This window comes from Saimiri boliviensis, chromosome 3, assembly GCF_048565385.1.
Source record: "Saimiri boliviensis isolate mSaiBol1 chromosome 3, mSaiBol1.pri, whole genome shotgun sequence".
Classification (NCBI taxonomy): domain Eukaryota; kingdom Metazoa; phylum Chordata; class Mammalia; order Primates; family Cebidae; genus Saimiri; species Saimiri boliviensis.
The window spans coordinates 16,478,992-16,504,356 of NC_133451.1; the positions used below are offsets into that span (position 1 = coordinate 16,478,992).

At 45.3% G+C, this 25,365-nt stretch overlaps 1 protein-coding gene across 2 annotated transcripts; it reads right to left on the bottom strand.

The window, feature by feature from the left end:
- Positions 1-1,251: 1,251 nt before the first annotated feature.
- On the bottom strand, positions 1,252-25,148 carry QDPR (quinoid dihydropteridine reductase). 2 transcript variants are annotated; one of them, XM_039468154.2, is made up of 7 exons: positions 24,968-25,141; positions 22,231-22,323; positions 20,179-20,275; positions 17,261-17,401; positions 7,573-7,681; positions 6,055-6,138; positions 1,252-1,955 (listed from the first exon to the last, which is right to left on the bottom strand). In XM_039468154.2, exons 1-7 carry the CDS (start codon positions 25,070-25,072, stop codon positions 1,850-1,852), a joined length of 735 nt encoding a protein of 244 aa, XP_039324088.1. In that variant the 5' UTR covers positions 25,073-25,141; the 3' UTR covers positions 1,252-1,849. The 2 variants fall into 2 exon arrangements, with proteins under 2 accessions (XP_039324088.1, XP_039324089.1); XM_039468155.2 differs by lacking the exon at positions 1,252-1,955 and adding an exon at positions 5,166-5,383 and having other exon boundaries at positions 24,968-25,148.
- Positions 25,149-25,365: the final 217 nt, after the last annotated feature.

Here is a 25,365-nt window from a genome sequence, read left to right on the forward strand (position 1 = left end):
GAATGTTCACAGTAGCAATACTCAACAGGAGCCAAAAGGTGGAAACAGCCCAAATGCCTATCAACAGATCAGTAAATAAACAAAATTGCAGTAATTACATATAATGGAATATCACTACACCACAAACAGAAATAAAGTACTGACACATGATGCAATGTGGAGGAATATGGAAAACATTAAGCAAAGTGGAAGGAGCAAGACACAAAACGTCACGTATTGATTCCATTTATACAAAATACCCAGAACAGGCTGGGTGTACTGGCTCATGCCTGTAATACCAGAACTTTGGGAGGACAAGGCGGGAGGATTGCTTGAGTCCAGGAGTTTGAGGCCAACCCAGGCAACATAGCAAGACCCCCTCTATACAAAAAAAGTTGCTAAATAGCTGGGCGTGGCAGCACATGCCTGTAGTCTCAACTACTCCAGAGGCCATGGTGGGAGGACTGCTTGGACTCAGGAAGTCAAGGCTGCAGTGAACCATGTTCATGCCCCTGCACTTCAGCCTGGGCAAAAAAGAGCAACACTCTCAAAAAAAAAAAAAAAAAAAAAAAAAAAAAAAAAAAAAAACAGAATTAATTCACAGAAACAAAATGCCGATTGGTGGTTGCAGGGGTTAGGGAAGGGGAATGAGAAGGAGCTGCTCAGAGAGCACTGGTTTTTCTTTGGAGGTGATGAAAATGTTTTGGGAGTACACAGAGTTGGTGATTATGCATTACTATAAACGTGCTAAATGCCACTAAGCCACTGAACTACTCATCTATTTAACTTTTAATACTTAAAATTAGCCTTATAATAGCTAATTTTATGTGAATTTCCCCTCACTAAAAAAAGAAATAAAAGAAAACACATGGTAAAGGTCTTTAAAAACAGCAACTGTCTGGTGACTAGAGATCTGGGCTTAGTTCTGCCACTTGCTGGTTATGAGGTAATGTCTCTCTGGGCTTCAGTTTCCTCATCTGTAAAATGATCAAGTTGGATTAGACCACTACTAATTCTCAACCAGGACAGCCTACTTTGGCCATATGTGGAGAGCTGCTTCTAAATGCACAGGGCCATCCCCCCACCCCCAGCTTTTGATATGTCCAAGGTAGAATCAGGCCTGTGTTCTTATGCTGAAATATTTCTTTCAGGATTTAAATCCACTCGCTTTCGAAAACACCAGATTAAAAGCAATCCATGATTCTAACATACTCATCTATGACTGCTGTATATAAATAGATGTGATTTGATTAAAGAAGACAGACAACACGATAAATGAAGTGCATTTATTAGGAACAACATTCTGAATATTCACAAATAGTTATCTTGCACACTTAACCTTAGGCCAGAGAACACAGGGTAACCACACAGGAAAAGGATACCAGGGCAGAGTCCACGGAGTTTTGCTTATACCACAAAAGGAGTTTTAAGGCAGTTTAATTCAAGGCTGCAAAAACTACATCTGTGACATAAACATGACATTCAAAAATAATTCAGCCTTCAAAATGTCCCCAATACCAACAAATCAACAAAGTAGTCAAGATGACAGCCACTGTCAAGGACAGATAAACAGTCTCAAAAGCAATCCAACATGACACCGATACAGCAGGGGCTATGCAGAGACCTCCCTACGCAGTTAACACAGATCGACAGATGCTATTCGTAGGCCGCCAGTCTCGCATACTTTTACTTCACATAAATGTATTACACTGTCCTAGAAGAGCAAATGCACATTAGGCGACAGAAAAATAGGACTCATTACCTCATACCACAAACTGGGGTTACAGAAAACGCAGGGCTAGACAAGGCCACGCTGAGATAGGTTAGTGACGTTTTTGGCAAGCCCCTCAGAGGAGCACTGAGATGAGGCCTAAAAATACGCTGGGGTGAGCTCCGTCCTTCCTTCTGTGGTTACCACCTGGATTAGGCTTCCTGAGCTCGGTCGGTTTTTCCCTGTGATCCAGTCATGGAAGGTTCTGGAACAGAAAATAAATTTTTTTTTTCTCTTTTTTTTTTTACATTCTCAAACCAAAAATCTGGGCACACGCTGACATTCACAGTGACGGCTTAGTGGGTGGAGAGAAGGGGTGGCACAGCAGCGACTGTTTAAAAGTCACCAAGGGTTGGGTGCTGTGGCTCGCACCTCTGATCCCAGCACTTTGGGAGGTCCAAGACCAGCCTGGCCAATATGGTGAAACCCATCCCTACTAAAAATACAAGAATTAGGTGTGGTGGCATGTGCCTGTTATACTAGCTACTTGGGAGGCTGAGGCAGGAAAATCACTTGAACCCGAGAAGCGGAGGTTTCAGTGTGCTAAGACTGCACCATTGCACTCCAGCCTGGGCATCACAGTGAGGCTCTGTCTCTAAATAAATAAATGCCACTAAAGGTCAGGCGTTGTGGCTCACACCTGTGATCCCAGCACTTTGGGAGGCCAAGGCGGGAGGATCGCTTGACCTCAGGTATAAGTTTGAGACCAGCCCAGACACAATGGCAAGATCCCATTTCTAAAAAATAATAAAAAATATATATATATAAAAGCCACTAGGCATGATGGACACATACCCAGGCCCCCAGTGAGTTCAGTAGTGTACTCATTGTAATCTGAGTGGCAAGATTTGGCATGAGTATAACTTTAATTTTGGAATTTTTCTACATTGTTGGAATTCTTTCATGATTTTTAGAAGATCTGAATTTGGCCACATATGGTGGCTTATGCTTGTAATCTCAGCTATTTGGGAGGCTGAGACAGGTGGATCACTTGAGCCCAGGAGTTTGAGACCAGGCTGGGCAACAGGGTGAAACCCCATCTCTACAAAAAAATAGCTGGGCATGGTGGCGCAAGCCTGTAGTCCAGCTACTCAGGAGGCTGCAGTGGGATAACTGCTTAAGCCCCAGAGATCAAGGCTGGGGTGAGCCGTGATTTTGAGACTGCACTCCAGCCTGGGTGACACAGTGAGACACTGTCTCAAAAAAAAAAAAAATTGTTTTAAAGATTTCAATTAGTTCATTCAAAGAGACAGACATATGCACAATACTTTGCTATACCACCTTCTCAGAAATTTATGAAACAGATGGAATTCATTTATTTGGCATTTTTTTAGTCAAACATTTACAGAGTACCCACAGCTGTACCAAACAATGGAAAAAGAGACACAAAAAAACAGACTACTACAATAAAATGTTAAATACAGTAACGGGAACATTTCACAAATCTCAGGAGAGGAGCAACTGACCCCAGTCGTGGCAGGCAGTCAAAAAGATGCCCTCTAAGAAGACAGGAATGAAAAAGGGCAAAAGAAATTCACAAGAAACAAGAAGTAGATGATAATTTTTTAATACAAAGCATTTCCATTTTAATACATCATCCATTTCGACAATTCACCAGCTGGGACTGCAGGCCTTTATGAACTGCAAAGTGCTCAGCAGTTCCTTCTTGGGATACTCTTGGTGCCATCTGTGACCTTCTGGGCCAGAGCTGATGTTTAAAGATCCAGTCACTCAGGCTCCCACTATGGGGTTTGAACAAGCCCATTTACACACATAGGCTCAAAAAACAAACTGTTGCTGAAACTCTGTCAAGTACTGTCATGTGTCATGGCCTCATCTCTGGGGACAGGGCGGGGCTCGGTAAGGGAAGGCTCTGAAAGAGACCAGGGCTGTTTGGATGTGTTAGGGTTTTGTATATTGGTTACGCACATTTTAAATGGTCTTACATCTCCTTCACCCTCGTCTGCAGCGTGGATAGGTGAGAGAGAACGCCATTCCAACCAGGGATGGTAGAGGAAGGATGTGCTCACAGACATCTCAAAGCAAACTTTATCCCAATTTTTCTGAGAGTTTTCAAATGCCACAAATGGGTGGATGTGATCTCTAGAACAAAGGGTGCATGTGACAGCCCATGCTCTGCGGGTCTGTGGCTCAGCACAAGTTCAGACATAAGACCCCACATGTTCCATCTAGAGTCTAGGTCAGGCATCCCCAAACTACGGCCCACAGGCTGCATGCAGCCCCCTGAGGCCATTTATCCGGCCCCCCGCCGTACTTCAGGAAGGGGCACCTCTTTCACTGGTGGTCAGTGAGAGGAGCACAGTATGTGGCGGCCCTCCAACGGTTTGAGGGACAGTGAACTGGCCCCCTGTGTAAAAAGTTTGGGGACGCCTGGTCTAGGTCTTAGATCAATGTCTCAAGTGTGGTTGGGAGTATCAGCCTTTAAAAAGAAATTCAGGCCGGGCGCGGTGGCTCAAGCCTGTAATCCCAGCACTTTGGGAGGCTGAGGCGGGTGGATCAAGAGCTCAAGAGATCAAGACCATCCTGGTCAACATGGTGAAACCCCGTCTCTACTAAAAATACAAAAAATTAGCTGGGCATGGTGGCGCACGCCTGTAATCCCAGCTACTCAGGAAGCTGAGGCAGGAGAATTGCCTGAACCCAGGAGGCGGAGGTTGCAATGAGCCGAGATTGCGCCATTGCACTCCAGCCTGGGTAACAAGAGCAAAACTCCGTCTCAAAAAAATAAAAAAGAAAGAAAAGAAATTCAGATGCAAACACAATTCAAAGCTTCATTTCCTCTAAACTTCCATTTTTTTTTTCCAGCAAATCAAGCATTAAGCATGATTCCAGGCATAGACAGAAATAACTGTCAGCACACCAGTTATGACCACAGGCTCCCTGGACACGCACCTTGTGTCAGATCCTGGCTGTGCTTTAGGCAAGTGACTTAGCCCCCTGCCATCCCTCCAAGTCCCTAAGCCTTAAACAAAAATGACAGCTCCTCCCTCATAGTTTGCTATGAGCATTAAATAATATAAGAGTTGTGAAGTGCTTAGAATACTGACTGGTACATAAAAAGTGCTCGGTAGCCAGGCACGGTGGCTCACGCCTGTAATCCCAGCACTTTAGGAGGCCAAGGCAGGCAGATCACACTGTCAGGAGATGGAGACCATCCTGGCTAACATGGTGAAACCCCGTCTCTACTAAAAATACAAACAATTAGCCTGGCATGGTAGCACATGCCTGCAGTCCCAGCTACTCAGGAGGCTGAAGCAGGAGAATCGCTTGAATCAGGGAGGCCAAGGTTGCAGTGAGTCAAATTGGTGCCACTGCACTCCAGCCCGGGGTACAGAGCAAGGCTCCGTCTCAAAAAAAAAAAAGTGCTCTATAAGTACGTTTCAAACATAAAATATAAGTCCCAAATTTCTTTGATTTATTTTAAATGAGATTGTGACATTAGTCCAGAAGCACACTGCTAACTTCACAAACATCTCTTACAGTCATCAGAGCAGTTTACACAGAGGCACTGCTGGGTCAGGCTGTCATCTTGACTTTCTCTGCCCCCGTTGCTCCATGAGGGCAGGAATCCCATCTTCATCCTCACCATGTCCCCAGGGCTGAGGGCGGCACCTGGCCCATAGTGGGTGCTCGATGAATACATGCTTACTAACTAGGGGAACTGATAACTAAGTAAACACAAAAGAGCAATTCAACACTCTGGCCCATGAGCTTTCAAATGTCACCCATATTCACAAATGGGTGAAAAGGATTTCGGAAATACAGGGCATTTTCTGTGAGTCAATGACTCGGCACTGATTCAGACATATGCCCCAGGCCATCTACCTGCTGTCCCCCTCCCCCATGGAGGCTCCTCATCACAGCAGTAACAATACAAAATGCAGCTGGGGATCACTGAGCACTCACTATGGTCAGACACTGTGCCGAGTGCTTAGCACACACTATCCCATGTAACCTTCCTAATAAACAAGACGGACCTCATGATACAGGAGGGGAAACTGAGGCCTTGGCAGGTCAATAATGTGCTCAGTGTGGCCAGTGGTGAGGGAGGGAGCCAGGATTCATGTTGGCACTATCCACCCCGCCACCCTGCTGCCTCCTGTCTCCAAGTCCAGCTACCCTGAGATTCCACCTGATGTGCAATACATCCTCAGAGGCCCAGAGAGCTCCCAGGACCACTCCGATTGATGATCCACAGGAACATGGGCTTGTCCTCTGGATGACAGCAGGCAGAGAATGGGGGCTAGAAGCTGTTCAGTCACGGACATGATTGCAATACTCACTCAACTAGGAATTCTAAGGGTGTCCAGGAGCTGAAGTCAGCCTCAGGCATTGATTTCCTGTTCATTGGGGTATCCAGGGTAACCCTGCAATGGACATAGATAAGCACGTCATTCATGCCTCTCCTTTATAACAACAGGTGCCCTGTCCGCCTCTGCCAGGAAAACGCAAACATACAGCATGACTACTTGGAGCCTCTGGCACCGAGGATGACATTTACATGGAAAGATCAGACAGGAAGATAAGCAGAGAGAGCAGGAAGCTGTCCCCGCTAGCAAAGGCCACATCTGAGCAAAATCCAATAAGGTACGCTGTGGCTCACCATTTAGGCAGATAAGAACAAAACAAAAGCTTCACTGAGTTAAACTGCTTTGCTGCTGTGTCTTTATTCACTTCATAACATGCAACACACTCATTTCTAAGGATTTAAGGTAGTAATATAACTTTAAATATGAGAATGCTGAAATATTAAATTTTTTAATATGTGGCTATTTTCCACAAAACCTTAAGATTTTTGGCAGGAGAATATAGAATTTATATATGCATGAATCTCCCAAGAACATTCAGGCCTCAGGAATCATTCGAATCATTCAAAAAAGCTGTGGGAGTCATGTCACAGAATCACACACAGAGCCTCATAACTAAAAAGGAAATAGAAAGGCAATCAGTGCAGTCCCTACAGCCTCTGCATCCCTTTATAGGACCACAGGCAAGAGGCAAGCCTGCTCGTGCTGGAAGCCTTACAGTGAGAAGAAACAGCCTCCCTCCAAAGCAGCTGCCTCCGCCTGGGATTCGATGAACAGCAGAAACACCTCCAACAGCTTCCCATATTCTCTCTCACACACACACACACCCCATATAATGTCTTGAAAGACAGAGCTACATATAAAAAAAAATAAAATGTGTAGTCTGACTTTAAAGGAAGAAATGATGAGGGAGAAAAGAAATGGAGAAGGAAAAAAATGGCAAAAAAAAAAAAAAAAAAAAAAGACAGACCCATCCTACCCACGAATCAAACATTCTGGACAGCCCAGGAGAACCCAAAACTTGAAGAAGGACTGCCGTGGGCAGACCCTCATACACCAAGCGCAATCTGCAAGGTAATCATATTAAGAGGTGAGGTCTGCAGGAGAGGTTTGGGGGCTTTACGAGGAGATTAGCATGCTTACAAAGGAAGCTGGAGGGAACCCATTTGCCCCTTCCACCATGCAAGCACATACAGAAGGCACCATCTACAAGGAATGAGCCCTCACCAGGCACCAAACCTGCTGGCTCCTTCATCTTGGACTTCCCAGCCTCCAGAACTGTAAGCAATACATTTCTGCTATTTATAAATCACCCAGTCTAAGGTATTTTATAATAGCAACTCAAACAATAATAAGTATCTTAAGAGTCTTTGGTGCATTTCAGAGCCCGAGGTGAGAGCACACGCAGGTCCCTGGTGTAAAGCTACAGTCAGACAAACGGTTATTCGCAGCAGTGGGGAGAGGTGGGCGTGGCCAGGGAATCCCAGCACTTACGGGAGCACAGCGATGGCGGCTGACCCCTGCGGCATGCCGCTGTTCTTCCCGGCCAGGCTCTGGCAGAGCTGGTGAACGGCACCCTTGGCCATGCCGTACCCGATCATACCTGGGAAATGGGGAGAAGATGGCTCAGTGACCACTGGTGCACCAGGGGGACAGCAAGGACATGCAATCTTCTCCTGAGCATCGCTATTCCCTGAAAACTTTATAAATAGCTGCGCCTGGCCTCCTTCAGCCCGTCACCCTCAACAACCTCCACCAGAAAACGGCAGAGAGCCATGAGAAAGAGGGGATGGGAACAGGTGGGTTGGGAGTTACCGCCTCCGGCCAGTTTCCAAGAACACAGACTTCACACAGGCTACCAGTGTGTCCAAGGTGCAGTGTGCCATGGTCCAGAAGAGGCCAGGAAGAAAAGATAAATGAACATTTATGGAGAGACAGTGAAGAGGACATGATATTTCAAGTGTACCTACTTAACACTTAACATGTATTACAAAAGCCAGAAAGTTGATCTTATTTTTATTCTTAGGAAACCGAGACTCAAGACAGGTTAAGTACATGCCAGGCTCACACACAGACTTGTGCCAAAGCTGATGGAGAGGGTAAAGCCCAAGCAAGAACTGGGTTCTGAACCCTTTGATCACGAAATGCCTGTGGGCACCTGGCACACAGAAGTGCACCATGGGACAGCAAAATCAAGCCGTCATTTGGATTACAGGTCAATTACACACATTCAAATTACACATATTCAAATCCCAGTTCCTCCACTTACAACTAAAGAAAGTCTGGGCAAGTTGCCAAAACCTCTGTAATCTTCAGTTGTTGCATTTGTAAAATGGGTTTGAGGCATTTTCCAACACAGTCAATTCTCTAAGTCTCCAGACACCAACTGGGTGTCCGATAATTCAATTAGAACCCCCAGCTAGGTGCAGTGGCTCATGCCTTTAATCCAAGCACTTTAGTAGGCTGACGCAAGAGAATTCCTTGAGCCCAAGAGTTCAAGCCCAGCCTGGGAAACATAGTGGGACCCCATTTCTAAAAAATTAGCTATGCCTGGTGTTACGTGCCTGTGGTCTCAGCTACTCGGGAGGCTGAGGTGGGAGGTTCACTTGAGCCTGGGAGAGGTCAAGGCTGTAATTAGCTATGATCACTACACTCCAGTCTGATTTAAGGGCTCAGTCTCACAAGACTTACCCTACTTCAGATGCCAATCACAAGTCCTGGGCCACTTACACTTCTGACTGACAGGTTATAAATCAGGGGTTTTACAATCCCCTCTTCAGGTGCAATAATTTGCTAAAATGGCTCAAAGAACTCAAGAAACCATTTTTTTTTCCCAGTTACTGGTTTATTATAAAGGATACAACTCAGGAACAGCCAGGTGCAATGACACAGAAGCAGGGTGGGAGAGGGGGTGGGCATGGAGCTTCCATGCTGCTCCAGCCATGCCACCCTCCCTGCGCCTCCATATGTTCAGCCCAGACGCTTACCACATCTGGAAGTTTTTATACAGCTTAACCTCCAGCCCAGCTCCCTTCCAGGAGGTCGGTAGGTGGAGCTGAAAGTTCTAACCTCCTAATCACTTGATCTTTCTAGGAAATAGCCCCATTCTGAGGGACCCCAACCTACTAATCACATTATCAGTATAAACTCAGGAGTGATCCAGAGGGGCTCATTAGCGCACACAGGAATATAGTACTTAATTCTGAGCATACCCTCAGTACAGGACAGGCATTCCATGAATGTTTTCCATCAAATCAATAGAAGTAATGTGCCCTGGAACCCAACTACCTGGCTCATGTCCAGGCTCTGGGCTTGCTAGTGACTGACACTGGGAGAGGCTACTAAACCTTGGAATCCTCGGTTTCCCCTTCTGTGAAATGGGAATGACAATCCCAAATCCTAAGGATAAAACAACAATCAAATAAAATACCATGTACAAGTGTAGCGGACAGGGAGGGTCTCCAGGGACTATAGGAGTTTCATCAGCCTGAACAATCAGCCTGTTTCACAGCCTCCTGCCCTTCAGCCTGGTTTTTTCCCACACCTCGCATGGAATGCAGTCACCTAGTCAGAGGAAAGCAGCTCCTGACAGACCCCAGAAACTTAGAGATGAACCCAAGTGGACTTTCCTCATTACCAAGCTACAGTCTACACTCCAAAAGGATCTTCCATTACCAGAACACATGACTATGTGCTGGCGTGATGACTCACTGCACCTGTGCCACTGAGACCCCTCCTCTACATGCAATGACACACCCTCTTCCCTCTCCATCGCCCCATGAAACCCTCCTGGGAGAGACACTGCTTTGGAGAATACTTCCAGTGTCCTCCTTACTTATACCAAGTCATAAAACTCCTATTGATTGGGTTTTTTCCAGGCAACAAATCCCCTCATATAGTACTGAGCACAGAGGAACACTCAAACCTGGCCATTACTGTGATTCACAACTCTGAGCAAGTCACTGGCAACTCTTTTTCTTCAGATGGCAATAAGAAATCGCAAAAAGGGTCATCAACTTGGAATTCAAAAAGTGCAGCCCTAACTCCTGCTTTTCCAGCCACCAAAAAAATCCCAAGTTCTGTGGGTCTACTTTTCCATCTGTAAATGCGAGTGGTAACTCAGATCACAATTTTTTTTTTCTGTCGCCGAGGCTGGAGTGCAGTGGCACAATCTCGACTCACTGAGACCTCCGCAGTCTCCCGAATAGCTGGGACCACAGACGCCCGGCTAATTTTTGTAATTTTAGCAGAGATGGGGTTTCACTGTGTTAGCCAGGAGGGTCTCAATCGCCTTACCTCCTGACCTGCCTGCCTTGGCCTCCCAAAGTGCTGGGATTACAGACGTGAGCCACACTCCTGGCAGATCACAAGTTATTCACAGGGCTATGCTGAGGATGGAGGGAGACGGCATCCAGGAAGGGCCTTGGAAACCATGGGGGGCATGCACAGGACCTGATCAGGGCAGAGGGGGCCCAGCCTGGTGTAGGAGGGGCTTTGCTCAGCACCTTGCCAGGGAGATGTTCTCCCAGTGACTGGGGCAGGCAGGGGGTGACATTTCTCCCCCTCTCCCAGCTCATCATTATTCATATTATAATGCACGATTCCTTTTCAGATCAAGCGTCATCTGCAGCCCATCAGGGGCATTTCCTTCCTTATCAGCGATGGAAGGACTGTGAAATGCCTGGCATGGTAACAACTCTGGCCTTAACACCATCAAACCAACCTGCCCACACTCTGCTGCCTGTAAAGCCAGAGCCTGGAAAGGGGCTGCCAGGGTCCACCCGCTCCCAGGCGTCAAAACTCACTCACCCCACCCCCTGCCATGGAGCCTCTTCCATGTGGGAATCCCTGGGCTCGGTGTAAGAAAGACGAAGAAGCACAAGGCAGCTTCCTGGCTCCCAGGAACGGCACAGCACACCAGAAAGAACCCAGAATCTGGACTTTGAGGCCAGGGCTTAGCACCCAGGTGATTCCTCACCACTGCAACGTGGGCGAGCAGCTCTTTCAGCCTCTGGCTCTTCCCTGCTAAATGGGATCCAATGCCCAGGTCATAGGTTTTCCTGAAGATGACGTGAAACATGACACATCTCATAAACTCCAAAGGGCTCTTTCATTCCCAGAAGTAAGTAAGTTCCACAGAGGCAGGGATTTTCATTGTTTTGTTTAACAGTGTATCCCAAACCCAAAGGTGGCATTCGATAAATACTTTATTTGGCCAGGTGAGGTAGTTCAGGCTTGTAATCCCAGCATTTTGTGAGGCTGAGACAAGTGGATCGCTTGAGCCCAGGAGTTCGAGACCAGCCTGGGCAACATGGTGAAACCCTGTCTCCACAAAAAATTTTAAAAATTGGCCAGGTGTGATGGCACATGCCTGCAGTTCCAGCTACCCAGGAGGCTGAGTTAGGAGGATGGCTGGAGGCTGGGAGTTCAAGGCTGTAGTGAGCTAAGATCGCGCCACTGCACTCCAGCCTGGGTAACAGAGCCAGACTCCATCTCCCAAAAAAAAGTAAATTAAATAAATAAATACTTTATTCATTGCTTTCAGAAAAGACCAATAGGCAGGTTTCTGGAAGGAGGATAATGGGGCTTAGTCAAATGGGGGGCACTCAAATACTGTGGGAATGAAAGAACAAACTGGTAGCTTTGTTCATTAAAAGTACGGTAGGTGATTCTCAGTAACTCATCAGTTTCTCAATATTCCAGACAAACTAACTTTTAAATTATTTAATCTACGATGAAGTGAAAAGAACAAGGCACAGAAAAAGCCTCTATTGAATCACCAAATTATGGAGGGGTTTTTTTTGAGGCAGTCTTGCTCTGTTGCCCTGGCTGGAATATAACAATGCGACCTCAGCTCACTGCATCATTGACCTCCAGGGTTCAAGCAATCCTCCCACCTCAGCCTCTTTGTTTGTTTGTTTGGAGACAGAGTCTTGCTCTGTCACCAGGCTGGAGTACAATGGCATGATCTCAGCTCACGGCAACCACTGCCTCCCGGGTTCAGGCCATTCTCCTGCCTCAGCCTCCCAAGTAGCTGGGACTACAGGTGCCTGCCACCACGCCTGCCTAATTTTTGTATTTTTTGTATTTTCACCATGTTGGCCAGGCTGATCTTGGACTCCTGACCTCACGTGATCTGCCAGCCTCGGTCTCCCAAAATGCTGGGATTACAGGCAGGAGCCATCATCCCTCGCCAAATTATGGTGCTTTTTTAAAAGTTTATGAGTGTGGCATGGGCACACACTAGAATGTGCACAGAATGCTTCCAGAAGGACACTGGAGAAGCCGTCACTGTAGTTGGGCCTGGGGAGCGAGTGCGTAGAGACCAGGGGTGTGACTAGGAGAGACTCTTCCTATTCATTGTGTTTCTTTCAGTGCCATGTGAATTTTTCCTGCACGCATTGGCCAGTTTTCCAATTTAAAAATTGATTAATTACATTATTTAAATAAAAACTAATACAGGACCTTCTCATCTTCTCCCATAAGCTCTGTTTGTCAAAGCAGGTCCTTTTCCAAGACCCTATTGGAATCAGCGCCCTCAACAAAACAAAATTATCTCAATATAATTATATAATTATCAATATAATTACATTATCAGTAATTATTATAATTACTGATTATAATTATGTATTAATTACTAATCAATTTATTATTCAGACCAATCTGCTACTCGCTAACCAGGTTGTCTTAGACAAGGCACCTAAAATCACCGAACTTTGGGTTTTTTCCTGTGTAATCAAGACAAATTAATAGCACCTACTTGACAGATACCTTTGGTGATGAGGTAAGATTGGGCTTAGCCCAACAAGCCTAGCACCCAGCAGATAGAGGCCTAAAAAAATGTTTTTCTTTTTTGCCAAGTCTACTGAGATATAACTGAAATACAATAAACTTAAACCTGTTTAGGGTGTACCATTTGAGCAAATTTTGACATTGTGTATACCTGCTACCTATCGGTCTTCCTTTCCTCCCACTATTCGATGAATATTTGCTGACTGAAGCAAGGGATGCCTTTTATTATGGTAGCTTTCCCTCTGCCCCACAGCATGTGGCAGGGATGGGGTCTCTTTCCTCTTTATGTTCCCCCACTGCACCCAATGGTAGCTGCTCACTAAATGCTGCTATCACAGCAACAAGGAATGGTTAGTCACTGTAAACCCCTCCACCTTCTGAAAACCACTATTTCTTCCAGAGGTCAGCTGGCTCCCTAAAATCCTCGGCACCCACACTGTTTAAACTGCAATCGCTGTGGAGGTATCACAAGTCCAGCGGCAGGTGGGAGGCTCACAGCCCAGCCAAGGAACCAATCACAAAACGGTTTCAACAACAACCTCAAATTGCAAAACAGGGTCAAGGTCCCAAACAGTTATTTGGAAGCACAAGAAGAGTATTTCACCATCCCTAGCTTCTCTGTTTAATCAGGGGGCAGTATAAAAACATAACGAACTCTTCAGTGATTAAAATAAATGAGGACATAAATGCTCATCAATCCAACCCTGGTCCTCAAAGTCCCAGAGCTCTCTCTTCAAAAACACAAGCGGAGGCACTCTGATGAAGGAAAGAAATGAGCAAATAGCAACTGTAATGGCTTAATTCTACAGAATGACACCTTTCCTGGGGCATACAAAGAAGATTATTTGCAAGCTATCGAAAAAGGGCATTTCAGTATGAAAGTCAACACTTCCAAGTTGATCATTGTGGTCCCCCAAAACTGATTTCCAATCACAGCACAGATCCTTTAATGGTAAACAAAGTGACTACCATTTTAATACAGCGTATCCTGCAGAAGACAGTCTACAAATACAATCTTGGAAATAGGAGGGTGAGGTGTTCTCAGTATCCTTCCAAGTGAAAAACTCACTTGCGAACGAATCTTCTTGAGTTTGAGGGACTAGTAAGCCTGATTCAACATTTACTTTCAAATTGTAGATAAATTTCCCCAATTTTTCTGAGGTCTGCAGCATACTTAAAAGATCTCATGACTCAAATTATTAATAGTTTAACAAAATCTGACTTAAGAGGTTAAGGACAAACAAACTTGTTAACATCTGAGGCAGGAATAGCTGGGCAGAACTAAGCCTGGAGTAAATAATAATAATGGCTCACACTTACTATTGACTCTGTAATAGCTTTCTCATTCATTTAGATCCATTAAGACATTTACAAGGCACAACCAGCATATATATAAAGGAGACATTATTTAACCTTTTTTTGGGGGGGGGGGGAAGGAGTCTCGCTCTTTTGCCCAGGCTGGAGTGCAGTGATGTGATCTTGGCTCACTGCAACCTCTGCCTCCCGGGTTCAAGTGATTCCCCTGCCTCAGCCTCCTGAATAGCTGAGATTATAGGCACACACCACCACACCAGACTAATTTTTGTATTTTTGTATTTTATAGGCACACACCACCACACCAGACTAATTTTTGTATTTCACCATGTTGGTCAGCCTGGTCTCGAACTCCTGACCTCGTGATCCACCCACCTTGGCCTCCCAAAGTGCTGAGATTACAGATGTAAGCCACGGCGCCCAGCCTATTGAAGCTTATTTTACAGATGACAAAATGGAGGCTCAGAAAGGTGAAGTAACTTGCCAAATGTGTCACAGTAAGTGGCAGAACCTTAACAGAAGACCAACATGCATGGTTCCGGAGCCTGCAGCCTTAACCACTACCCAAAATGTAATCAAAGGATACTGGCAAACCAAAGGAAAGCAGGAGACTCTTCTGTCATTTAGAAAAATCAGTCTTTCGGTCCTAGGGTTTTGTTTTTTAAATTGTCAAGCTATGACTCATTTCTCTGTTTACTTCCTAGTGCCTCTGCTCCGTGTCACCTTAAATAAAAATCAGATCTCAACCCACCAGACAGCTAACATTTACATAGCTTTACTGACTGCTATAGCCATAGACTTGTAACATCACATGCTCTCAGAAATGGAAGAAGAAAATGAGAGACACGGTTTTGCTAATAGTCACAGCCTCACAGGTCAGTAAGGGACATTAAAATTGAGAAGGGGCCTGGTGTAGCAGCTCGTGCCAATAATCTCAGTGCTCTGGGAGGCCAAGGCAGGGGCATCACTTGAAGCTAGGAATTTGAGCCCAGCCTGGGCACCATAGAGAGTTTCTACCAAAAAATACATAGCACCTGTTTCTACCAAAAATACAAAAATTAGCCAGGCATGGCGGTGTGTGCCTACAGTCCCAGCTACTCAGGAGGCAAAGGACTGCTTGAGCCCAGGAGTTCTAAGCTGCGGTGAGCTATGACTGCACCACTACATTCCAGCCTGGGTGACAGAGACCCTGTCTCTAAAAAAATAAATAAATAACTGAGAAGGGTCCCAAGGTCTCTACCACTTACTAGAGAGTCAAAACAAAGCTCCCTTTTTTTTAAAAGAGTTAAACTTAGGTAGTTGAGGTAGACACTTCCTGCCTCCCCGGGCTCCCCTTTCTACCCCTACTTAAATTCATCTAGCCCTATCCCCAAGTGTTACGGGCTGAAATGCATTCCCCTAACATTCATGTACTGAAGTCCTAGTTCCCAGTACCTCAGAATGTGACTGTATCTGAAGGTCTTAACGAGCTCATTAAGGTGGGCCCTAGTCCAATATGACTAGTGTCCTTCCAAGAGGGGGAAACGAGACGCAAACATCCAGAGGGAAGACCGGGTGCAGACAAAGGAGAAGGCAGTCATCTGTAAGAAAAGAGGATTCAGGCCAGGTGCGGTGGCGCACGCCTTTGATCCCAGCACTTCGGGAGGCCGAGGCGAGTGGATCATGAGGTCAAGATTGAGACCATCCTGTTCAACATGGTGAAACCCCATCTCTACTAAAAATACAAAAATTAGCTGGGTGTGGTGGTGCGCACCTGTAGTCCCAGCTACTAGGAGTCTGGACGTGAGAATCACTTGAACCCAGAAGGCAGAGATTGCACTGAGCTGAGATTGGGCCACCGCACTCCAGCCTGGTGACAGAGCAAGACTCCGTCTCAAAAAATAATAATAATAATAATAACAGGATACGAAAGGAACCAGACCACGTGCAGGAAAAAGGAGAAGGCAGCCATCTACAGGAAAAGAGGATTCAGAAGGAACCAGGGAGCAGATACTTTGATCTCAGGCTTTTAGCCTCCAGAGTTACCAGAAAATAAATCTCTGTTGTTTAAGCCACCCAGTCTGTGGCTACCCAAGCAAACTAATACAGGTCGTAAAAAATGCAAAAGGAATGACATAATGGAAAAAACTCACAATTGGTAATTGATCAGGGTTCTGGTTCAAGTAAGTCTGCAACTTTCTTAAGGCACAAAGCCAGACAAGTTACTTAACTCTCCAAGTTTTAGTTCCCTAACCTGTAAACTGAAAAAGATAATACTGATGAGATTAAAGTGAGAATATATGCGAAATGAAAAGAGTGACTGTAAGGCCTATCATTTATTGTGAATAACAGTAAGACTTTCCATTTACAGGTCTCTACCATGTGCTGGGCACTTTCTACATATCAACACCTCTACAGTTTTACAGCACTCTTCAAGTTCGATTTACTGTCACTATTTTACAATTAAGGAAACTACAGTAGGCATCTGATCAGAGACCAAAGAACTGGTTCAAGGTCACACATCTACAGTAAATAATCCTCCCCCAGCTTTTCATTCTCTCTTTTTTTTAATGTAGAGACAGGGTCTCACTATGTTGCCCAAGCTGGTCTTGAATTCCTGAGCTCAAGCAATCCTCCTGCCTCAGCCTCCCAAAAGTGCAGGGATTACAGGTGTGAGCCACCGTGCTGGCCAAACTAACAAACCTTTCTCATTCTAAAACCTATGCTATTTCCAGCTGCTAAGCTGCTTCCCTGGAACACGTGGATACAATGTAATAATAATAACAGTACATGTGTATTAACTAATGAATATCCACTACACCATTCATTCCAGTGCAGATCACAGATAAATAAACTAAACAGGGGGGTGCCAGGTCACAATGTTCCCTAACCACCATAAACATGAAGACAGTCAAACAAAAAGATCAGAACTCTTCCTCCTAAAATGATTCAGGCCACAAAGAAAGCAAAATCCATCCATCTGTGAAGCACCTTAGAAGATAAAGCTTTTAACAGTCCTTACCCCATGCAAGTGCCCAGCAGCCCAAGCAAACAAGGTAGGCACCCCCACTTCACAGATGAGGAAATAAAGGCTTACCAGGAGTCCCATCCAGGGCAGCCTTTGCGCCAGCCAAGGTCAGGAGGCCGCCTTCCTTGAGATGCTTGGTAGCCAGGTGGCTAGAGATGGTGGACGTCCACATGCTCTGCTTCCACATAAGGTCACAGTTCTTAAAGAGAGCTGAGTGAAAAAACACGTGGGTCCGGCATTCCCAGGAAAGAAACCAAAAGGTGAGCTCAACTCATGCAGCCCCACACTCAGGGAAGCCCTCCCTCCTGATCACTGGGTCCCTGTCTACAGCAAGGTCTAACACAAACAGCACAGGGCTCAGTGGTCAGAGACAAGGGTTCAAATCCAGGCCATGGGATCACCTGAGGTTCAGCTTCCTTACCTGTATACTAGCAAAATTTTGACCAATAAATTTTAGCAAATAAACCTGGAGTTAACTGATTTGCTAGACTGGCTTCAATTCAAAGATTGTTTTATTTTATGAATGGTATCAGATTTGTAATAAGAACCTAAATGTGTACATCAGGTTTTCTCTGTGATAAAAATCTAAGGGTTTATTACTGTACAGCTATAAAGAGGGCTTTTACTGAGCCACATATTTTATGGCTTTATTTTAAGTTAACGTTAACTTTAAAGACTCTTTTAAAAACAGCTGAAGTAACAGCCACCTCACACTTGTTTTAACTCCCTGGCCTTGCCAGAGACTTAAGGAAGAACAAGTGGTACCATATGTCACACCACCAACTGGGCAACTCGCAGGGCATGTGGTACCTGGAGTTCAAAAAAGGATGCCATCCTGATATAGGAGGGTCAGTAAGTGATAAGGTATTGCATTTCCCTACTACAAAAGACTAGAAAAGGCCAGGTGCGGTGACTCACACCTGTAATCCCAGCACTTTGGGAGGCAGAGGCGGGTGGATCACCTTAGGTTAGGAGTTCGAGACCAGCCTGACCAACATGTAAAAACCCCGTCTCTACTAAAAATACATTAGCCGGGCATGGTGGTGCATGCCTGTAATCCCAGCTACTCAGGAGGCTGAGGCAAGAGAATCTCTTGAACCCAGTTGGGAGGAGGAGATTGCGGTGAGCCGAAATCGCTCCACTGCACTCCAGCCTAGGCAACAAGAGTTAAACTCCGTCTCAAAACACAAAATAAAAAAAGACTAGGAAAAAACCTGATGGATCTACATTTATTTCTTCTCCCGAAACACGTAAAAAAGGTTATCAAGCTGTTTTGCTAACCTGATCACCTTACAAAGCAGCACTCTCACATTTACATGTGGGCCACAGAATGTCAACGTCTTTTTAAATGGCTTTGGCTAATAAATGTAGAAGGGATAATAGAATTAGAAAACTACCATTTTCCAAACCCCAACAGAATAAGTGCTTCAGGCAGAGATTATCAATGAATGCCTAAAACCACTGGGTGAAAAGTACAATACTTGGGAAACAGGACAATACCACAGTACCACACATCCCACAGGCGACCTAATTACTGCAAACAGAAAAAAATACCTTTATGATGGAAGTCTGGCAGTTGCCATCTCAACCAAGCATCAAATTTGGCATCCCTATGATAGGGCAAGCTGACATGATGAGCTACCCAGGTGATATAATATAAGGTACAAACCATCAATCAGGAAGAATTCACACCTCAAGAACATTTACGCTAAATCGAATCGAGTCTCTAGACCCAAATTCCCATTCACAGGGAATACCAAGGATAGAGGAACAAGTCCAATAACACCTTATAAAAAAGTTCGGACAAATTCAGAATTGTGAGAGATGCTGTATGAAAACTACCCAGAACTTGACGAAAAGTCTTATCACAGGCGCTTTAAAAAAAATTCTAGATTAAGAGACTAAAAATAACATGATGCAGTATGCAAACCTTGAGTGGAATATGGTTAGGGAAAAAGAACTGTAACAGACATGGAATAAACTGGGATAATTTGAATATGGGCTTAATATTATTAATCTTAGAGAATCACTGTTAATATTCTTAGGTACGATGGTACCACAATAATGTAGGATGGGCTTATTCTTTGGAGACACATGCTGAAGTATAGTGAGGCATAAACTTACTTTCAAACAGTTAAAAAAAATGCACAAAGTACACAGGCACAACAAAACAAGCTCAACTAAGTACAGTAAATGTTAAAGTTACTGAATCTAGATGGAGCATGTAAAGGTATTCACTGTTCTTTCAACTTTTCTGGTATGTTTAGAAATGATCATAATGAAAAGTTGAAAAATGGGCCAGGCACAATGGCTCAGGCCTATAAGCCCAGCACTTTGGGAAGCCAAGGCAGGTAGATCACCTGAGGTCAGGAGTTGGAGACCAGTCTGGCCAAGATGGTGAAACCTCATCTCTACTAAAAATACAAAAAATGAGTCAGGCATGGTGATGGACCCAGTAGTGGGCACCTGTAATCTCAGCTACTCGGGAGGCTGAAGCAGGAGAATCGCTTGAACGTGGGAGGCGGAGGTTGCACTGAGCCGAGATCACACCATTGCACTCCAGCCTGGGCAACAGAGCAAGACTCTGTCTCAAACAAAAAAAATAAAGAAGAGTAAAGTTGAAAAATGCATTAACTTTAGTAAAAACTCAATTTTGTCTTCCTCTGACTTCCTAATGATCTCTGCACTTCCTACACATCTGCTAAAATGCCTGGATAGCAATAAGCTCTGTGAGGCTGGGACACACGCCATGCTGATTTCATTCTGCCTCTACTTTAAACTCAAACTCAATGCCTTCATCACGTCCTCCATGGGAAGTTTCTTCTTTATGCATAAAATGGGAGCAGTAATCACTCTCACTGAACAACTGTAAAGACTCTGGGTTACCTACAGAAAAACAGGTAGCCTGTCACCTAGTCCACACCCAATCCTTGTCAGCTGGACAAAGAGCGGAGCAGTATGAAAGGGTGACTCAGGAAATGACTCACACTTGGATTTGGCATTGCCCCCGGCCCATCCTCCAGCAACGCAAAGAATTGCGTCCACCTTCTCTTCACCCAAGAGCTTTCCAACCTCAGCAGTTACCTTCAATGCAGGAACAAAAAAAATGCATAAGCTGTAAGGTAAGCCAAGACAGGCTAGCATCTTTACAGATAATTCAGTTTCTTTTTCTCTTCTTTTTAAGCTAGTTTACAGTACCTGGCAATTAACACTTTGAAAATTAGACGGAGGACTAAACTCTGATGAGCACTGTAGACAATGAAGCCCAAGTACGTTTCAATGTAATTTTTATAAAACAACCTAGAGTGTCTTTGTATACATTCTGAAAGGTAGAGACATGAGCATCCCTTGAAATAAAATAATAAATAAAAGTACGCAAAGGTTAAAAAAAAAAAAAAGCACCTGTAATTTCACTGCCCACGGTTAACATCCTGGTATATGTCTTTCCAGAGTTTCTTTGCAAATCACAGAATTATAATCCAAAAAGATGATCACCTCTATTCTCCCCCCACATCCAAAAATTCCTTTAACTGCAACTCCAAAAAAAAAAAATGCCAGTGAAAAACTGTGAGAAAAATCAATTGCAAGAAAAAATTCAATAGCAATATGTTGGTAATATTAAGTACATGGGGGATTCACTTTGATGATCTCTCTGCTTCTGTTTCTTTGAGATTTTAAAGCACTGAAAATATATTTATGCCCTCTTGTTATAATTTATCAAAAAAACAGTCTGTCAAGATAGGCAATTCTGGCCATCCACTGTGACTCTTCCATATTTCTCTGGAATGGCTGAGATGACACATCCCAATTGCTTCATTAAGATCAATCTTCTTAAGACTTTATTTTTCTTTCTTCTTTTATTTATTTATTTATTTATTTATTTATTTTTTGAGATGGAGTTTTGCTCTTATCTCCCAGGCTGGAGTACGATGGCATGATTTCAGCTCACTGAAACCTCCACCACCCAGTTCAAGCCATTATCCTGCATCAGCCTCCTGAGAGGCTGGGATTACAGGCACCTGCCATCAAGCCCAGCTAATTTTTGTATTTTTAGTAGAGACAGGGTCTCGCCATGTTAGCCAAGCTTGTCTCAAACTCCTGACCTCAGATGATCCGCCTCCCTCAGCCTCCCGAAGTGCTGTATGCATATAATTTTATAATTAAAAATAACCTGTTCTGTTAGTGTTCATGCTGTGAACTGGGCAACTCCACTTTTTAGAATGTATTCTAAATAATCAGGTACATAGGCTAGGTACAGTGGCTTATGTCTATAATCCCATTACTTTGGGAGGCTAAGGCAGGTGGATAACTTGAGGTCAGAAGTTCAAGACCAGCCTGGCCCACATGGCAAAACCCTGTCTCTACTAAAAATACAAAAAAATCCAGGCATTGGGGTACATGCCTATAATCCTAGCTACTCAGGAGGCTGAGGCACAAGAATCGTTTGAACTCGGGAGGCAAAGGTTGCAGTGAGCAGAGATTGCACCACTGCACTCCAGCCTCAACAACAGAGCATGGCTCTCTCAAAATAAAAAACAATAATAATCAGATATGTAGACAAAGATGTTCATCACAGCATTCTTGATAATGGTAAAAAAATTAAATCCTGCACAAAACTCAAATGTACAACAAATAGAAACTGAGTAAACAGTGGCCAACCCATAAAATGGAATATCACACATCTACAAAGAGGTTTTTTTCAGTAATCTGGAGAAGCATTTAACTTTAAAAAACAAAACAAAAAGCAAACTGACCGTAAACTATAAAATAGAAAATTACCTAAACTTATAAAAGGAGTAACATACAATATGCATAGAAAAGACAAGAAATAGGCCAAAACGTTAACAGTGAGCTAACCCAAAATGATTATATAATTTATCTTTGTATTGTTTTTCACTGTTTCCAAATTTTCCTCAATGAGCATGAATGGCTTTCCTAATTAGAGAAATACCAGCTTTTAAAAAAGGAAGAACGTACAGCCAGTGGTCTCCTCTCCCCAGGGTTCCCCTCACAGCCTTTGGGGGCCTTTCTTAAATTACCTGGTCAGCCTGCTCAGTGAAGGAGTCAGTCATTTTAACAACAATACTAGCGCTGGCCTCTTCATTCTCCACCACATCAATGCTGGCAACCCACTGGAAGGAGAAAACAGCTTTGGTCAAGAGGCGTTGAGTTGTTATTCCATGAAAGAGTCACACACAGAAATGGGGGGAGTTGGCCAGGTGTAGTGGTTCACATCTGTTAACACCAGCACTTTGGGAGCCAAAGTGGGATGATCTCTTGAGGCCAAGGATTTGAGACCAGCCTGGACAACACAGTGAGACTCAGAATCTACAAAAAATTTTAATGCACACCTGCAGTCCTAGCTACCCAGTAGGTTGAGGCAAGAGGATCACTTGAGCCCAGGAGTTGGAGACTGCAGTGGGCTATGATCACACCACTATATGGCCTGGCTGGCACAATGAGACTTCATCTCCATTTAAAAAAAAAAAGAAAGAGGAGGAGAGTAGAGACAGGGAAGAGGCTTAAATGAAAACTCACCAGAGAAAGGAACTAGCAACTGACCTCTCATGCATGTTCCAGGGACACCTGTCTTTGGCCAGCCTACCCCATATTGAGTCCCATCCCAACCCCTCCTACCTCCAAACACTCCCCTCCTCCTCCACATTCACCTCTAAAACCCGAACCCTGCTCTTCTAGAGACATCAAAAGCCAGCAAATTTTCCGTAAAGGGCCAGATGATAATTACCTTAGGCTTTACTGGCCATATGGACTCTGTTTTTACTCAAATCTGCAACTGTAACACAACACATCAATAAACGGAAAAAAAATAAGTGCAGCTGTGTTCCTGAAATGTGAATTTCATGTAATTTTCACATAACAAAATATTCTTCATTTGATTTTGTTTTCAACCACTTGAAAATGCAAAACAATTCTTAACTCGTGGGCTGTACGAAAACGTGGCAGACCAGATTCACCCCACAGAGGATCCCTGCCCTGCGGCAGAGAGGGATAAGGCAGAGAGCGATGGGTTTTAGGACTGGAAATCAGACAGAGCGGTTGAATCCCAGCTCTGCCAGAGTGGCTTTCTCACTCCAATGCTGGGCAGAGGTTCCCCACAAAAGAGGGTGTTTGTTGATGATTAACAGGGTCATTGTAAGAATTCAATGAAATGGAAGATGCTAACGATCCTGGCACAGGTGATGCTCAGCCCTTACTCAGGGTCTCTTGGTCTGAAGTCCCCAGATATACATATTTCTACCTTAGGCTGTAAACGCAGCATCTATTCATCAACATTTGTTAATATTATTAACTTGTTATCCCTTGGGGGATACTGAAACAATGAAGTCTCCATCATCCTAGCCCTCCCTAAAATGGCAGGAAGAAAGGAGGAAAAGGACCAAGAGTCAGAGGTAAATCAGCTCTCCAGATTCTGCCAAGACCAATGTTAAACCAAAGTGCCATCATCAGGGAAAAGCACAGCTTTCACCCTCTTAACACACGACACTAATGGAATCTACTGCCTTAGAGTTATTGGGAGGATTAAGAGTCTACGGGAACTCTGGTACTGGGAGCACAGAGCCTGGCCCTTGGCAGAAGTGCTGCCTCTGTCACCACCATGCATCTCTGAAGACCTAGGAAAGTGCTCTCATCCAGTGTCCCCAGGCTCTGAGCAAGTGGGTGGCTGGAAGGGGGTGGTATGATTGAACCCTTTAGAAACATATTCCTGTCCCAGACTCTGAGCAAGAAGAAAATTCTGGTAAATGTACACTGGGTGATGGTTACACTAAAAGCCCAGACTTCACCACTACACAACATACCCATGTAGCTAAACTGTACTTGTGGCCCCTAAATCTATATAGATCGGTAGATAGATACGATTTTTTTTTTTTAATAAAATCCTGAGATCCTTTTTCTGATCCCAGGGAACTCTTGCCCAGGCCGCTGCTGCTGCTAAGCTCCCAGAACGCTGCCCCTGGCAAGGTCTCCACTGGGAAAGTGCTGAGGCCTGCTTAGCGGCTAAGGTCAAGGGTCTGTGGCCATGGATCTGCTTTGCTCCGACCTGCCGCCTCCTGGAAATTGACATCTGACTTTACAAAGTAGTTGAAACAGTCTTTGCAAAGCAAAGTGGTGATGAGCCTTCAAACTGTCAGATCCAACGGGGCTAAAAGAACAGGGGTGGGTAGTAATCGTAACATTAATAGCCAGCATTTAAACACTTTTTACCAGGCATCAGGTAATTTATGTGCGAATAAATTTTCACACAATAAAAGTCTCCATCTTTTCATTATGGTAAAGACCAATTATCTTATGTAATCCCCGCAACTCTCCTAAGGGGTAAACACTATCAGAATCTGCATTTTACAAATGGGAAAATTGAGGTTCGAGGGCTTTAAGTAATCAATACGCGGTCACAGGGCTGGTAACCGGGACCGGGCTGTCTCATTCCAGGGACGACTTCTACACTCTCCATCCTCTAAACCCTGCTCCTGTTCCTCCCCTTTGGAATTCTCTCCCGACTCACGCCGGACTTCGTGAGTCTGGCGGAGGCCCACGGAGCACCTCCTTGCAGAGCAAAGGCCCAGCGCCCTGGGACTGGCGTGCGCACTCACTCGGAAACAGGAATAGATCGCAAACCTGTGCGCGCACGTGCAAGGGCACGGGTCACGGGGTGCACAGGGGTCCCCAGCTTCTTCTAGGCTGCCCCCAGCCGGGCTGCACACGAAAGCCCCCGGCCACCCCCGCGGAGACCCGGCAGCCCCCAGCCCGCAACGTTACCCAGTTGCGGGCCCGGAACGCCTGCACGCATCGAGAGCCCAGCGCGCCCCTGCCGCCGTACACCAGCACCCGGCGCGCCTCGCCCGCAGCTGCCGCCGCCGCCATCCTGCTCCTGCACGCCTGGTTTCTGCAGCTCCGACACCCTCTAGTCCGAGCGCCCCGCCCCGCCCCGCTCCGCCCCGGCGGGCCTACCCCGCCAAGAGGGAGAGCGCAGCGGCCTCGCCCCGAGCCGCGCCCGCTGCTGCCGCCTAGCGCGCGGTCACGCTCGGGGCGCCCAGCAACCCGAGCTACCGAACCTCGGCCAGGCCCTGCCCCGGGGACGGAACGGCGACGAAGCCCCGCCTCCCACCTGCCGGCAGGTGCTGGGCCCCGGGGCGTGCGGCGCGCGGGTCTAAGGG

Bases quoted from the DNA above. Each gene is read 5' to 3' on its own strand.
- QDPR (XM_039468154.2), bottom strand. From the start codon at position 25,072: ATGGCGGCGGCGGCAGCTGCGGGCGAGGCGCGCCGGGTGCTGGTGTAC. The intron at 22,324-24,967 runs GTAACGTTGCGG...TTCTCCTTCCAG, and splicing joins CGTTCCGGGCCCGCAACTGG to TGGGTTGCCAGCATTGATGT. The intron at 20,276-22,230 runs GTAATTTAAGAA...CCTGCATTGAAG, and splicing joins TCACTGAGCAGGCTGACCAG to GTAACTGCTGAGGTTGGAAA.